Consider the following 16,497-nt stretch of genomic DNA (forward strand, 5'->3'; position numbering starts at 1 on the left):
TTCAATTTGAAGGCTTGAGAAAAGGTTACCCTGTTGGAGGAAGTTGCCTTTTTTTCAAAGATTTAACTTGCATCATTATTTTCTATTAGCAGATTTGCTCTTTTGAATTGGACAAAATATCTCTTATTTATTTCTATTTTCCCAAAGAATCCCACAGCAATAAAAATAATTTCTTTCTTCAATTCAAATATTTCAGATAGATTGACTTTTTTCTATATAATTTTTTTTAGGTTTTTGCAAGGCAATGAGGTTAAGTGGCTTGCCCAAGGCCACACAGCTAGGTAATCATTAAGTGTCTGAGGTTGGATTTGAACTCAGGTACTCCTGACTCCAGGGCCAGTGCTCTTTCCACTGTGCCACCTAGCCGCCCCTTTTTCTATATTTTTTGATGATCCCCAATAAAGGAAGTGTTTCTTAAAGTACCTTTGGGCAAGGACTGTTTGTTATTGAGTATTTTGCGTCCAACACTCAGAATAGTGCTTAACACATAGTAGATGCTTAGTGAAGGTTTGTTGAACCAGACTGAGTTGAATTTAAAAGAAAATGGTAGGCAACTGGGTTAGTAGAGAAATCTCTCAGTGGAATCCCTGGCTCTTTCTATTCTTGGCAGTCTTATCACTAAATAAAATGTTCTCCATCTCAATTTTAATATGCTTTTAAACTAAATCATTCTTAAAAACACAACAGTAATAACAAAACAATGTCAAACAACAAACAATCTGAAGCCCTTACTTGGCTAAAGGCAGATGATGGGCCTTTGTGATACAAAGACCAAAGTGTCCTTAAGGAGTTGACATTTCTTAAAGAGGGTAACATGCCTATATGGAAGTATATATGAACTAGGTACAGACTTGTTGGGGAGGGGGAGAACATCAGTATCTGGGAAGATGAGAAAAGTTTCATGCTACAGATGGAACTTAAACTGAGTCAGGAAGGGATGTAAAAGGATTCTACGAAGCAGATAGAAAGGAAGAATTCACTCCAAACCTGAGGGACAGTCAGTGGATGACGTTACAGATGATGCAACAATTATTATTCATATAACATGTACTGAAGTAATAGCAAGAATTTCTGCCTTATTTTATTATAGGTAACATGACTCTAACATCACATTGAAGATTTTTTTATAATTGAGTACTTTAAAATGTTTAAGTTTTTTTTATTTTCATCAGTTTTTTTAAAAGTTATACAACTTAAAAAATAAACAACTCTACTGTATTTAGGGAGTGTGAACATGTTGCTATAATGGGGATAAGTGGCATAGGTCAGGAAAATTTTTGTTCATTTTGGCCTCATTTTTTCCTTGCAAATCACCAACACTTTAACATACAGATTCGTTTCCATATTGTGCCAATGTGTCAGAGAATGGATGAGCTATCTCTCACATGCTAAAAAAATAGAAAAACAAAAAAAGAGAGAAAAGTTAATTGGGCTTATCTTCATTCTGGCTGTGTTTTTTGAAGCTCATGTTAATGGAATTTTCTCTTCGGAGGGCAATAACTTTCCAATTCTATTTATCTAGGGCCCAAGAGGGGATCCTGGAGTGAAAGGAGCACGAGGAAGTCTAGGAAATAAAGGTCCCTTGGTAAGTGATGGCAGACAAAACAATTACATCATTTTTGGATATAGAACTAGGGTTTTCAACCTGTGGGCCTTGGCCCTGTAAGAGAAGGAAGGAAGGACTGTGTGGAATTACCACAAAGAGTATATAAATCCATACCTGCCCCAAATATTGTCATTTTAATCTTTACTTAGCAGATATATATATGGTACAGACTGAATAAATAATATAGGTCTTACCTGTATATCTATTACTCTTTTTTTTCAAATGTGTGTAATCACTGTCATGATTAATAAAATACAATTCAATTTGAAATATCATAGAATTCATAGGGACTTTCTGGTCATTATTTTTTTTTCAATGACACATTTTAATAGTACTGCTATGGAGGTATGGTCTGAGAACTAGTTTATGTTAAGAAGGTATCTGTCTTGAAAAGGGTGAGATCAATGATCTTGAATGTCCTTAGACTAGAAGCTAGTACTAGCTAAATTTGAGCAGAAATTTTTAGATAGTCTTCTGTATTGTGGTTTTTGACTTGTGTGCAATTAAACTGTCCCAAAGGGCTTTGTAAGGTCAGAGATACCTTAACACTGTATGCTGTTTCAGAGATCTTTCTTTCTTAGTCCCATAAAAACAACCACCTCTGCTTGGTAAACTTCCATGATTCCCTTCCATGATGGAAGGTCATTCCTTCTCAATTGTTCCCTTCTCCTTTGCACACATGTCCCATTTTGAGCTCATTATCTGTTCACTCTGTTAGGATAATGAAACCATAGATTCTGATTTATCAGCCTTATATCCAATTCTTCATTTTTATTTTATGGGATAAATTTCTCCTTCTAAATGTAAACTCTCCCAAGGCTTTAACATTGCACCCCTGGGCTCCCAAAAAGAAAGAAATTTCTTTCCTGGATTGTTGGAGATGACCTCTCAAGAGAATCACTTAATTGCCACTAAGACTTCATGATAACTGAGGAAAAAAACTCTTGTTTATGTGCAAATTTTCATTGACCAGGAGACCATATGGGAGCCAGAGATTTCTGTTCCTAGATTAATGTGGGAATGCATTTAATAATTGATTGTTCCCACACTTGGGTGTGTGGCTCTGGAGAATATATAGAACCCCTTTGTCAATGGACGGGTTGGGGATTCATTTCATCAAACTACTCCATACTACCTTATATTCTCCTTTGAAGAGATTTGAAGGAACAGATTCTATATTTATTCTATTATTTATTTCTTTTATTTTCTATTATTTATTATTTATTTCTATTATTATTCCATTATTTATTTCAACATCTTAAAAGTTTTAAGCTCATTGTTCTGTAATATGAGAAATTGAGTACTATATTAGATAGAAATACTTAGAAACTATGTTCTAAGCTGGTACCATATTATCTTACTTTCCTTTATAAAAAATGAGCAGTGGCTCAACATTTAACCAACATTTCCAGCTTCCAAATATTTATAAAGCCTCCACTTGTGAACATTTTTATTTCTTATCTCTATTCTCTTCAATTGACGTCATTTATGTTTGCTGAACAAATCACTCCCCAAAACTTTCCAGATTTATTATTATTCTTCTTCAGTTCTAGTCAAATCAGAACTAAAAAATAAAATGGAAGGAACCTGTTATGTATTTTGCATACCTAGATTATGTAAAAGTGTCATAGACCAGATGGTGAGATTTTAGGGAAAACTATGACTCAGAAAAAAAGCATCTTGGATATTTCATCTGCTTATCCATAAAATTCAGGTGTAGATGGGGTGAAACTCAACATTTTTGGTATTTCCTTCACTTTACTCTCCAGAACTACCATCCAAGTTGCTTTTTATGAGAGTAAGTTATTCCATTTACGCTACAGGGCATCTTGAAGAATGAGTTCTCTTTTCTGTTTCTTTGGCTATTGGTCATGGCTATAAATCACTTGGTCTCTTGGCATCTCAGAGTCCGTAAATAGGCATCTTTCTTCCTTTCTGGTCTAGACCTTTTTTCATATGGGTGGAAAGTAGAGGAGTTTATTGCTATTTTCCCTTTCTTTCTTGAAATGCCCTTGTCAACACTTGCAAAATGCAATTCTGAACTTGGGGGAACTTGCCAAGGAAGGAGAATGAGGAATGTTTGTTTTCAAAAATGTTGCTTTCAATTTAACAAAAGAAATTAAAAGAGACAGGCAAATTCAAGTACCCCAACAAGAGGCTTTCCAGTGACATTAGCTTCCTACTATAGATCTGGGGACAGTGTTGCTGAGTGGAATGATCACTTTGAAATCAAAACATTTACCAGCTGTCCAGGGGCAAGTCTGAGCCTAACTTTCCAAATCTTCAAAGATTTGGAACTTGAAGGTCATTCCCTGTATTACTTGTCTACAAATCAAGTACTCTGTAAACCTTAAAACATTCTACAACTGTCAGCTATCATAGTCATTATTGAACAACCAGATCTATTCATTCATTGGAATGATATAACATGAGAATTCTCAAATTTGATGTTAGAAGGTTTAAAAAAAAGATTATTCTTGATATCATTCTGAAAAACTTTCAACAGTGTTCAGTTATAAGTAGATAATCCACCTATAAATGACTCAATGTGAGGATTAAATTAATTTGACATATATAAATTATTTCCCAAACTTTAAGGCACTATATAAATGCTAAAATTGATGATGATGAACGCAAATATATGTCTAGATCTTAAAGAGAAATAAAATGAAGGCAGGCATCTGAAATAGAGTACAGTGCTAAGCTTTTCTTTCTTTTCCTTTTCTTTTTTTAATGGGAAGAGTCTATTTGCTAAATAAAGATGCTTATTATTTTTCTTGGCAGCCTTGTGTAAAACACTAAAGGGTACCCTACTAAAGGGTGGGGTAGCTGGGAGGAGTTGGGACGGCCAGTGTTAACCTGCGACCCAAGTGGAATTTACTAGACCTGATCATTTTTATAATCATTTTCAATGATATGTTCCTTTTGAAAAAATCTAGTTTGCTTCTAACCAACATCCTTGGGAGAGCCAGGAAACTATTTTTAAAATTGAAAAAGAGAGAATGAGACAATGAGAGAGAGAGAGAATTGTAGAGATGGGGGAATCTAAAGAGAGAGATTTGGTAGAGTGCACTTGGGCGAGGAGCAATAGAAATAGAGATAGTATACACTGTAAACTACCTAGACAGAAGATAGAATCAGATGAGGAGTTTAAAAGACAGATTAAAAAAACCTAGTATTAAAAATATGTTATTATGGTAATAAAGAGCACCACTACAATATGGGGCAGGTGGTGGTACATTTGGCCTTGGAATCAGGTGTCTGTGGAGGTCAAATAATTGAATTAATTTTATTGTGCATCCAAAGACAACAAAATATATTTCATGGGACATTGATTTGCTCTGCTCGAAGTGAAGGGTTTTACGAAATACCACTATGAAAGTGATGGCAGCTATGTAAGCTCCAATGTCTGTTGCAGAGGATAAGGAAGATAGAAAATCTTTGAAGAACTCAATAAAACTAAGTAAATCAATATGAATTAATGAATGAACCAGCCTTTATTAAGTAGGCCTATTCTTTATTGCAATAGCTTCCTAAAGAGTCTCCTGGAATCTAGTTTCTGCCCTCTCCACCCCATCTCCCATGCAGTAGAAGGAACTTTCAATAAGGAAACTCTTAGTGATCAGTCCGTATTTGGAAAATGTCAGTCTTCGAGAGCTCTCTGGTTACTGAGAGCTTAGTGGAGTTGTCAAGGATTGCACAGCTAATAAGTCTCTGAGACCAGATTTGATTCCAGGTCGAGGTCTCTATCCACTGCTCTTCTCCAGGCCTGGCACTCTATCATCTAGCAAACACCAACACATTTTAAGATGTGGAGACTGAGACAAACATGGTTAAGTGACTTTCCCGAGGTCACACAGCTAGTAAGTATCTGAGGCCAGAATTAAACTCGGCACTCTCTGCACTATGGTACTACCTAACTGAGGTTCAAATCCTGCTTCTGACACATACTGACATTATGATCCATAGTAAATCACTAAGACTATGATTTGTAATGCCAGCACCATTCTCCATTTATAGAAAGAATTTCATCTCTGGGAATTGCTTTCATCAATGAAATGGTTCAAAAAAAATTCTTCCACTCAGGCTGTTGGATTTGTAAGTCATTAAACTGCAGACACATTACATAATTCATTGAGATCTAGATATGAAGTTAGAAAGAACTGAATTTAAATCCTTCCATAGACAGTCTCAACGGCTACATGACTATTAAGTAATCTCTCTTGGCTTCAGTTTCCTCATTGGTAAAATGGGGATAAGAATAGCACCTATCTCAAATGATTGTTTTGAGGCCCAAATGAGATCATACATAAATCACAAAGCCATATAGAAGTTGGTTATGGGCTGTTATGTGCAAGAGCAGGAAATAACTGATGGTCAGCCTGTATCCTCTAGTGATATCTACCTAGTATCAAGGGAGTGAAAGGAAGGTCTCCTGCTCTTTGGGAAGAAGAATTTGGAAGGACATAGGTAAGATTCACACAAAATGGGCACACATGGATGAGCTGAAATCTGTCCTACTGGAGTACCCAAAGCACTGAGCTTATTCATTCCATAGAGGTAAAGTACTATAATTGAATTTTTTAAAACTCATATTTATACTTATAAGAAAGAAAAGGCATGACTGGACAATAGTTCCCCCCAAAAATTACATTCAATCTCTACCTGTATTCATAATAGTATAATGTTCAAAATGAGAGAGTTAATAGTTGGGCTATATCTGGTCCCTGCTCCAGGCCACATCTGGATCAGAAGGGCACCACTTTTTTTGGAGACTGGATTTCCCTATCTTGCCTTGCCTAAAAGCTCAGCAGCCTAGACCCTATGCTTCTACTGATTGGCATGGGAGCTTTGACCTGTTCCATTTCCAGTCTTAGTCAGGTCACCCTCCTTAGGCAGCCCTGGTGGTGCCTGACTCCAGGAAACTCGCCATATTGGTACCAGACTTAGTGGCTTCAATTGTACTGCAACTCAGAACTCCAGAGCTTTGATGATCCGCTAGCCTCTGCCATCCCAAGAAGCTGAGATTATAGGGATGAACCACTGCAGCCCACTTGGGTACCATATTTTAAGAAAGATATAGACAAGCTGGAGCATATCCAGGAGGGTCTGCCAAGGTAGTAAAAGAGGTTGATGACATCAATTCCTCAAAAACTGGGAATGTTCACCCTGGAGAACTCTTAATGGGAGAATAACACTTCAAGTGTTTGAGGATTGTCAAGGGCAAGAGGGATCAATGAGATTTGCATTGCTTGGCCTCAAAAGGTAGAACCAAGGGCATTGGGAGGAAGTAGAGCTATCTGAAAGTGGAATGGACTACCTCAAAAAGGAGTGGGTGAGGGGCAGCTAGGTGGCACAGTGGATAAAGCACCAGCCCTGGAGGCAGGAGGACCTGAGTTCAGATCTGACCTCAGACACTTAATAATTACCTAGCTGTGTGGCCTTGGGCAAGCCACTTAACCCCATTGCCTTGCAAAAAAACAAACAAAAAAAAAAAAAGGAGTGAGTGCCTGCTTATTAGAGGTCTTCAAGAAAAGATGAGATGACCTGTGGGAAACTCTTGAGCTGACATATGTATATCATGCAAATGTTGCTGCCATCTCATCTATCTCCCAGATTTTAGGATACTCCATCCCTCTTAGGAGCTGAATGGCTCCAATGACCCCAGCACCTAGAATCTGTTTCTGAGGTGAATTTGACAGCTTTGAGCTCTCTCCATAGAATCTGTGAGATCATCTAATGCATCTCTTCAACCTCTTGCAGATCCACACCTGAGTCTGTAAGATTTTAAGAGACCTTGAATTCAGGAAATTCCATTATCTTCCTAAAGAACTGGTTCCAGGGACGGCTAGGTGGTACAATGAATAGAGCACTGGCCTTGGAGTCAGGAGTACCTGGGTTCAAATCCAACCTCAGACGTTTGATAATTACCTAGCCATGTGGCCTTGGGCAAGCCACTTAACCCCATTGCCTTGAAAAATCTAAAAAAAAAAAAAAAACTGGTTCCAATGTTCATCAGTCCTTTCACTTAGAAAATATCTGTTTTAAAACTAAGTTTCTTCTTTAGTTCTCTCTCTTTTTTAAAAAAGTAGAAAAGTTAAGTTTTTCCATCAGCAAAACCAATACAATTTGGGGTCATGTTTGTCATGTTTGTCTACCTCTCTATTGCATAATTTGCAATACAAAGAAAATTCATCATGAAAAGAAATCCAATATACCTCACACTAGTGTGAGGATTACTTTTAAAGATTATCCATAAACATTTCATTCAAAAGAGAATTCTTTCTTCAAGAGTGTGAATATCAGGGGTGGCTAGGTGGTGCAGTGGATAGAGCACCAGCCCTGGCATCAGGAGTACCTGGGTTTAAATCCAGCCTCAGACAATTAATAATTACCTAGCTGTGTGGGCCTTGGGCAAGCCATTTAACCCCATTTGCCTTACAAAAACCTAAAAAAAAAAAGGTGTGAAAATCTCAAAGGGGAAAAAATATATTATTATTATTTTAGTTCCTAAGAACAAAGGAATGCAATTGACCTGGTTTTGAATTATGTGTAGCATGTGTGTGTGTGTTAATGAGCTTTTAGTCTGTTGAGATAAACCTTGTCCTCCCACAGAAGCCTAGAACAGTTAAGAATAAATCTGAGACATGTAATCTGAAGCATTTCTTTTAAAATTTGGGTTTCATTTTATCTACTTTTATTTGTAGAGTGTACTTAAGATATGTACTGTGAATTTGTTTGAAGAAGAAAACCACAAAGGCAGTGAATGATTTTTAGGACAGGATTCAAATTACCTTATTAACTTTAACTTACAAGCTTTTATGTGGCAGCTGTAATATCTCTTCCAGAATGAGTTTCAATATAACCACAATGCTCTTAACCATCTGTAATCCATTTTCATCCAGGAGTTCATACCCAACCAACCATTTGGAGGAAGTTTCCTTGAATCCTGTTATAATAGTTTTCATATTTGGCTTCTTTCAGGGTCCTCCAGGAGCAAATGGTGGTAAAGGGAGTCCTGGCAGCTTTGGGAGCAGAGGAGATAAAGTAGGTTGTGTTTCTTGATATACTTAGGAGCTTCAGATTTCTTTGGTTACTTAGATTAAAAAGATTCCTAAAAATGAAAACTGGAAAGACCCTCCTCAGTGGCAGAATATCTGTTGCCTTCTGTCACACAGAAGGATTTTATCACCTGGGACCCCATCAGCACAAAGAACTTACAGACTATACTGGACTGATCCTAGGAGTGCTCTGGATGTGAGGATCACTATGAGATGAAAAATTTTCCACTGAGAACAATCCCCAGAAATTCAGATTTAGCCATGTCTTATTTGCATTTGAAATACCTTCAGGAGATTGTCTTTTCTGAGACAGGCCTGGGAGAATATTTCCTTCATAAGTTTTCTGAATCTACCCCCTGGAGAAGATACAAACCTTGTCAGAATACCTCAGGTACAGATGACCTTTCAAGGTTCAGGTTCCTCTTTGATTATGGGGGGAGGGGAGCTTAGGACTGGATCTTTCTGGACTAGCCTTGGCCTTTATCCATATATTCAGGCCATTGAACCTGGCCATTAGGCAGCTAGGTATGATGCAATGAACAGATTACTGGGCTTGAAATCAAAAAGATAGCTAAGTTCAAATCTGTCCTCCAGCACTTAATTAACTGTGTGACCTTAGGCAAAACACTTTACCCTTTTTGTCTCAACCAAGAAAACCCCAAATCGGATCACAAAGAGTTGGATATAACTGAAAATGACCCAACAACAAGACACTGCTAAAAAGCTATTGATAGGTGGTAGATAGCTTAACAACTTTGAAGCCTCGCTTTTCTCACCTGCAAAATGAGGGACTGGATTAGATGATCTCTTAAGGTCCATTCCAGCTCTCCTCTAGGTTTCTGCTATTTTTATCTCCAAAGCCTACTCTTCATTGTCCCTTGTCTCCATGCAACTTCCATAGCCATTGAAGGGTCTTCTACTAATGGACACAATGTGTGCTTCATTGTTAAGAAAGGGTTAAGTTTAATAATATAAACCTGAGCTAGTTATCTCCATGAAGCCTGTTACCAGGACTCATAAAGTTCTCTCCTGGCCCTCAGGAGAATCTACAGGAAATAGCAGCCCAGAGCTACTGTCTCTGATGTCACCTTCCCAAGAGAACCTTGAAAGGAACCAAGCCTAGATTATTAATGTCTATTAACTCTGTCTTCTTGCAGGAGCCAGTTGGTTTGTAGCTAAAGTTAAGTTTTGTCTCTTTTCTTTCTTACAAAGAAAAAAACACTGCAGGGGTTCTCTTTTGCATTAGATTGAACCCACTTCCAAGGGTACACCATAGTATGTGGCAGTTGGTAATTTGAAAGACAGTTTTATGAAAAGACAGCATTATGAAATTTTTCTGGAGGTTCAATTGATAATGAGAAGAAAATTTGGTCATCAATGACATTTCTTTCTGTTCAAATGATACAACATATAACCCCTCCCCCTTCCAACTCAGCATTGTGTAGTTCAATGGCATCTATAGTGATTTTACTTCCAGTTTCCATCAAACAGGTCTCCACTAATCTACCCTGAGCCTCAAGGAGGTGTTAAGAGATTGTCTGGATTTTCAAAGGCAGAATGCAAGGTCTAATAGGGTCAGTCAAGCGAGATAACCTTCAGATACAGTCTGGGTGAGGTGATAGAATATTGTCCAAGGACTGACCTTACCAAGTTTAGAGATATTTCTTCATTGAAAGGTTGGCCATCAGGTGATGATATTGGTGAAGAAGGGGCAGAGAGAGAGATAGGGGTTAAGCCACAATATGAAACTATTTGCTAAGACATCGAAGAATGAAGAGCTCTGTCAGGGGAAAGAAAATGCACCCTAAGAAATCATGTTTCCTTGAAGGTTTGAAGTATGGATATGCCCAAAATCTAGGTGATGGATTTATGTTTCTTATTGTTCTGTTTAACAGGGAGAACCGGGGTCACCAGGAGAGAAAGGAGCATCTGGATTACCCGGTTATCGTGGAATGCCGGTTGGAGTTCTCTTACTGCCTTGGTTCTTACTCTGGGACACCCTTTTGTTATTAACCAATGAGAAAATAGACATATTGGAATTTCAGCTTTGGAAGAATAGAAGGGAGATGACAAGAATGCAGGCTTTTTAGGTTTTTTAGAAATTGGATGGGGTTTAAGCCCAACTTATCATGATCTTTCTGTGATAGTTATCTCCCAAGGGTCAACTATATTACAAAAATAATTATTGTACTACAAATTTGGAATAATCATGATTGGGAAAAACACAAAAAGAAAAAAACATGCCTCTCTCCCTCTACTCTTCTCCCTTTTGTCTAGAAATTCAATGTTCTAATATAACCACTAACAATATCAAAACTATATCAACTATCAATCCCCAGGTATTTATTAAGGGTCTGCTAAGTGCTGGAGATTGAAGGACAAAAGTCAAATAGTCACTGACTTCAAGGACTTTCAGTCCTACCAGAATTAGTAACTTCCTCCAATGACACAATAGAGAGGAATCATGTGGAAGGCCAGTCATGTCCTCCTTCATTTTGGTGCCTTCTCTCCAACATTGTGTCCAATTTATCCTACACAGATGTTGTCATTTTCATGATGCTTGCCCCATTAGATCCTGAGATCCATGAGAGCAGAGACTGGTTGATTTTCCCCCTTTTTTGGTTTCCCCTATGCTTAGCACAGTACCTAACACATAGTAGGTGCTTTAAAAATGTCTATTGACTGCCTGGTGGCTACAAGGAGAGACAATGGGAAGAGAGATTTTTTTAGTTGTGATATGTCCCTCAGATGACACAGTATAGGATATCTGACTATTAGCCCTTGCATAAGGTTGACTTTGATCACATCTGGGATACTTTGTGATTTCTTTTATCCTCTGCTTTCAGGGAGAGGATGGAAGTCCAGGATATGGCAGAAGTGGGAAAAAAGGAGAAAAGGTAAACCAACATTCATTTGCAGCTGGAAATATTCACCTTCTTTCTTATGCCTCTTGGCATCACTTAAAGCAAAAAAGGACTTAAGAAAAAACTTGGATCTGGCCAGTTAAAAAACTCATGTTGGTATGGAATGGAGAATAATGAAGGTAGGGGAGAGGGAAGAATGTAATGGTTCATGGAGGAGGAGAATAGCAAGGATCAGAATTTGAAATTTAATGCTGAAGTCTCACTTCTTCAGTGAGCTCTGTTGCTTTGGCATGGCTTACTCCAAACTAAAAACAGAACTTTTTTTAGGAGTTCTGAATATAATCTTGGAAACCTTCCAGAACTTTATCTTTTTTATTTGCTTTGGCCATTAGTGAGAGGTTCAAGGGGTCCTCCGAAGGACATCAGAATAAGTAGCAATTTCCAGGGTAATGGGTGGAGATGAGTGTTTCAATTTTATTCATTTACAACTTGGATGACCTCATTGAGTAAAAAATTTTCCTGGGCTTCTGTGTATAACGGTGAAAAGAAGACTGATCCATGGAGCGAGCAGACCTGGATTTCAAATCCTACCTCTATCTGTACAGCCTGGTTTTTCTTATTTATAAAATGAAAGATTAGATGGTCTCTTGATTCTCATCTAGCTCTCACTGTATGATTGCATGTGATGTGATATCATACATGCCATGATATTTGTGACAGATTAACATATGCTACTGATGCAACATGATACATGCCATTATGATGTGATGTATAATATTTGAGAACCCTAAGCAAAAGAGGGGAAACTGGGGCCGAATATGCTTAAAAATGACTGAACAGCACCCAGCACTCTCCAAATAGAAACTGACAAATATTGGAAAATCTACTCAAAAAATTACCTCCTCCCATTGCCAATGTGACTGTAACAGTGAGAAACTGTAACCCAAGGGGGAAGTCTTTCAGTGGCATTCTTGACTCCATTCAGTTAGCTAGCAACTATTTTCTGATCCTTATAATAGGAGGATGAGTTAATAACCCTGATGAATTCATGTTCATCTTCAAATGAGTTCATTTCAGAAGCATAAACAAAATGTTGCCACCTTGATATTGCAGAAGCAGCATGTACCACATATTTAGATGTTGTCACAAGGGTGTGTAGGAATATAAATATTACAGGGAAATGGCCATAATGGGTTAAATGTCACCTTACTTATGGGTAGCCCTCATATTTTGATGAAGCCTGTGATTTTTTTTTTTTTAGAAATTGCTGCTTTGTTTTTGAAATAAACTTCTAGAGTGTTGTTTCTGAGTGGCTTACATATAGTTCTTCCATGACTTGGTGCCAGAAACTGAATTCAAAAATAAATGGCACAGCAAGATGACTAAGTCAAAATAACCCTAGCTATGTTGTAGGCGAGTATATTAATCTTCTGTATTACTGATTATAGGGACAAGAAGGATTCCCAGGAGATAGTGGACCAAAGGTAGGTGCAATTTATAATCACTTGAGCTCAGCCAAGGGAATATGCTGTGGCCAGCTAATCTTCAACAAGAGGGAAAATGTGTGCCAGGGAAGTGAAAAAGATTAGTCTTTATTTATTTTTTCTACCAGTGTAGTCCTAACAGTTGAGAATTTGTTGGTAAAAAAAACCCACATCATTATATAGAAGGGCAATTATACAAACACATCCCCATAAACAAACTTCTTATTATTTTCATGCCCAGATACAGATAAAAATAAATCTATTATTTTGAGGAACCCTGAAGAATGTCAAATTCTCCTAAAGCCCTTTTGTCTTGGATATGTCAACCCTTTGGAGTCTGATAGCAGTGCAGAGATCAGCTTTATATTCTTCACAGTCAGCTTTTGGTCTTTATAGAAATTGGTTTTTGTAATGAGAAACATGCAAAATATTCCTGGAATACTGCAATCGACCAAAATAAATGCTTTGTGTTGTCCATTCAAATGAAAATTATTGTGAAGATCAGTCTTATCACCTCAGTATATACTCACTCCCAAATATTTCTGCATTTTAGAGGGGGCTCTCATAGTATCTCTAAGGATAGACTTCCAGGTACCCTGGGAAAGGGCTAAGATTCAGGGTCCTACCCATCTTTCCTCAAATCAAGATGATATGATTCATTTCTTAAATTTTTAAGCCTTCTCTTTGGACAATAATGACTATCTTAATAGTTTCTTTATTATGCCATTTTAGGGGGAAGTTGGTGATCCTGGCAACCCAGGAGAAATTGGGCCAAAAGGGTATAAAGGAAAAACGGTAAGCTCTCCTACTCAAATTTTAGATCCTCTCATTTCAATCTCAGCCATTTTGCAAAGCAGATTTCACGGATCCCTCTGACTGCCATTTTTTCCCAAAAAAATTTATGGAATTTTTATGTGAGTCATTGAAGTAGTTTCCAGGGAATAAATGTATCTCTTACATATATTAGCCTGCTTAGTATAAGTAAGAAGGAGATGAATTGCCCAGGGCTAAAGAAGGCATAGTGTCAAATTTTAATAACTCTAAATAACATTGAATAACTATTAATATTAAAAAACATTAAATTAATAATACATAAAATCAGTTTGTCCTTGCTACTAGGGTTTGATTTAATTAGAGAAGAATAGAACATGGAACTGTGACTTTGTTAGGTAATATTTGGCACCTTCTCTGCAATTTATTTTCTTAAACATCACACTAGAGCATGGAGAAGTTAAATGACTTGCTCGGGGTTACACATTCAGTCTAATCCTAGGGCAGAATTTGAACAGTATTTTTTTCCTCAATTATATATTGTGAAAATTTTAGCACTCATTTTTACAAGATGTTGAGTTCCAAATTTTTCTCCCCTCCCCTCTTCTGAAAATGGTAGGTAATTTGATAAAGTTTATATATGTGCTATCATGTAAAGTGTATTTCCAAATTAATCCTAATTGTGGGAGAAGAAGCAGATCAAAAGGAAAAAATAAGCATGGGAAAGAGTAAAGGAATTGGAAAAAAAACACTTTTATCTGCATTCAGAGTCCACCTATTCTTTATCTAGATGTGAATAGCATTTTCCTTCATAAGTCCTTTGTCCTTGTCTTGGATCCTTGTGTTGTTGAGAAGAGCAGAGTCTCTCATAGTTGATCATCACACAATGTTGCTGATACTATGTACATTGTTTTCCTGGTACTGCTCCTTTCACTTTGCATCAATTCATGTAAGTCTTTCCCAGTTTTTTTGAAATCTGCCAAGGCAGACTTGAACTAAGGTCCTTCTTTTTTCAGGGCCAGGGCCTTTCACTGGAGGATACTTGCTGCACCTTCATGATGAGATTAGCATTCTCCCTTCGTATTGGCAAGCCCAGACTTATTATACAATATAATTCTTCAGTCTTTAATCCCTTGAATTTACTGCTGAAGTTCAAAAAATTTCTTCTATAACAGCAACTCTGAAAGGTCATTTCTGTCAAATAGTTGAAGGGGAGAGTTTTGTGGGCATTGACACAGAAAGCTTCTCAGAGTTGTGTGCCCTAGCTAAATCCTCATTATGACTCGACAGAACTTATAGCCTTGTCCGCTCAAATGGAAAGTAGATCTTCTTCATGTCAGACATCACATGGGCAACCTTGGTGGAGACCCTCCTGCGTGCTGATGAATTTCTGGATTCAGGTGTATATAAATGACCTCTATGGATATGAAAGAGGATTAAAAGAACATTCCAGGAGTAACTTTTGTTCAGAACATTTCTTTGGCCTTTCTTCTCATGGCAGTGAAACTTGATGGGAAATATTAGTCAAACTGGGTCAAGTGACAGAAATTTGCTGTTGGAATATTGCTTCAAATTTACCACTGAGCAAGTAGACATGACTCTAATAGCTTTGGCCAAATTCTTCAGTATTTTCTGCAGAAATAGAGATCAGGTTTTGGGGGAGCTTTAGGACTCATGGATGAGTCACCTTCAGTGAGAATAGCTTACCAGTAATAACTCCTTTTTTACTTCTTTAAACAAGTTTTTGGACAGTTCTCCATTGATAAAGTGTTCACAGGAAAATAGGAAAAGCTCTGGAATTGGAAAACCAATTAAGAAAGCTTTTTCAACTGCCTAGATGATATTCACTGTGATCCTTGCCTTGAATTTGTTAAGGCATCTTGCCTTGAAAATTGAAATGTGTGATAAAAACCAGCTGTCTTTCCTAAATGTCTCTTTAGTTGGTTTTGGATAATAATTAGTTTATTTACCCAAAATTAGTTAGGGAAAGTGAATAAGTTCTTTCCTTGTGACTTTGGAGAATGATGGAAGTTTTAAGTTATGGCATCTTAATTTTCATTTGGAAGCATTTCTTTTTCCTTGTAATCTTCTCCTTCCTCCTGCCAGGCCTCCTATTGCTACTTTCCGGGAAGACTTTTCAAATTTAGACACTGTGCTTCAGGCACTGGAAACACAAGGTTTCCAGTGTTCCAGTTCCCATTGGAGGATTCTGGTGGAGCCATTTCATGTTTGAGAAATCCTCTCATCTTCTTGTTGCTACCTAGGTTCTGACATCATTGTCCCGAGACTCCAACTCCTTTTTTTGAGAGAAAAGTATAATCAGTATGACTATTTCCTTTCCTTCAGTGCTCCATAACTGTGAATAGATATCTGGATAGCATGTAGAACATTAGTCCCATGCTTTTCTAAAAATCATGATAAGCTTAAACATTTAGAGATCACAGCTGTATTTAACCAAAGGAATACAAGTTTTGAGGTCTGTGTAGCTCTTTGAGTTGGAAAGGGAAATATCAAGTCTATCAGTTTTAAAAGAAATCAAACTTTTCAAAGCGTTTTTACTTTACTCATCTGATTAAAATCTTAGTTTTTTGTTTGTTTGTTTTAGTTTTTTGCCAGGCAAATGGGGCTAAGTGGCCTACCCAAGGCCACACAGCTAGGTAATTATTATGTGTCTGAGGCCAGATTTGAACTCAGGTACTCCTGACTCCAGG

At 37.4% G+C, this 16,497-nt stretch overlaps 1 protein-coding gene across 2 annotated transcripts in view; it reads left to right on the forward strand.

The window, feature by feature from the left end:
* Nucleotides 1-16,497, forward strand: part of LOC141494514 (collagen alpha-6(VI) chain-like) — a 138,216-nt gene that overhangs the window by 85,025 nt on the left and 36,694 nt on the right. For both annotated transcript variants that reach the window (XM_074195789.1, XM_074195788.1), the window contains exons 23-28: nt 1,523-1,585; nt 8,591-8,653; nt 10,563-10,625; nt 11,514-11,564; nt 12,980-13,015; nt 13,748-13,810. In XM_074195789.1, coding sequence (XP_074051890.1) covers nt 1,523-1,585; nt 8,591-8,653; nt 10,563-10,625; nt 11,514-11,564; nt 12,980-13,015; nt 13,748-13,810 — 339 coding nt within the window. The remainder of the gene's footprint in view (nt 1-1,522; nt 1,586-8,590; nt 8,654-10,562; nt 10,626-11,513; nt 11,565-12,979; nt 13,016-13,747; nt 13,811-16,497) is intronic.

Source organism: Macrotis lagotis, chromosome 7, assembly GCF_037893015.1.
Source record: "Macrotis lagotis isolate mMagLag1 chromosome 7, bilby.v1.9.chrom.fasta, whole genome shotgun sequence".
NCBI lineage: Eukaryota > Metazoa > Chordata > Mammalia > Peramelemorphia > Peramelidae > Macrotis > Macrotis lagotis.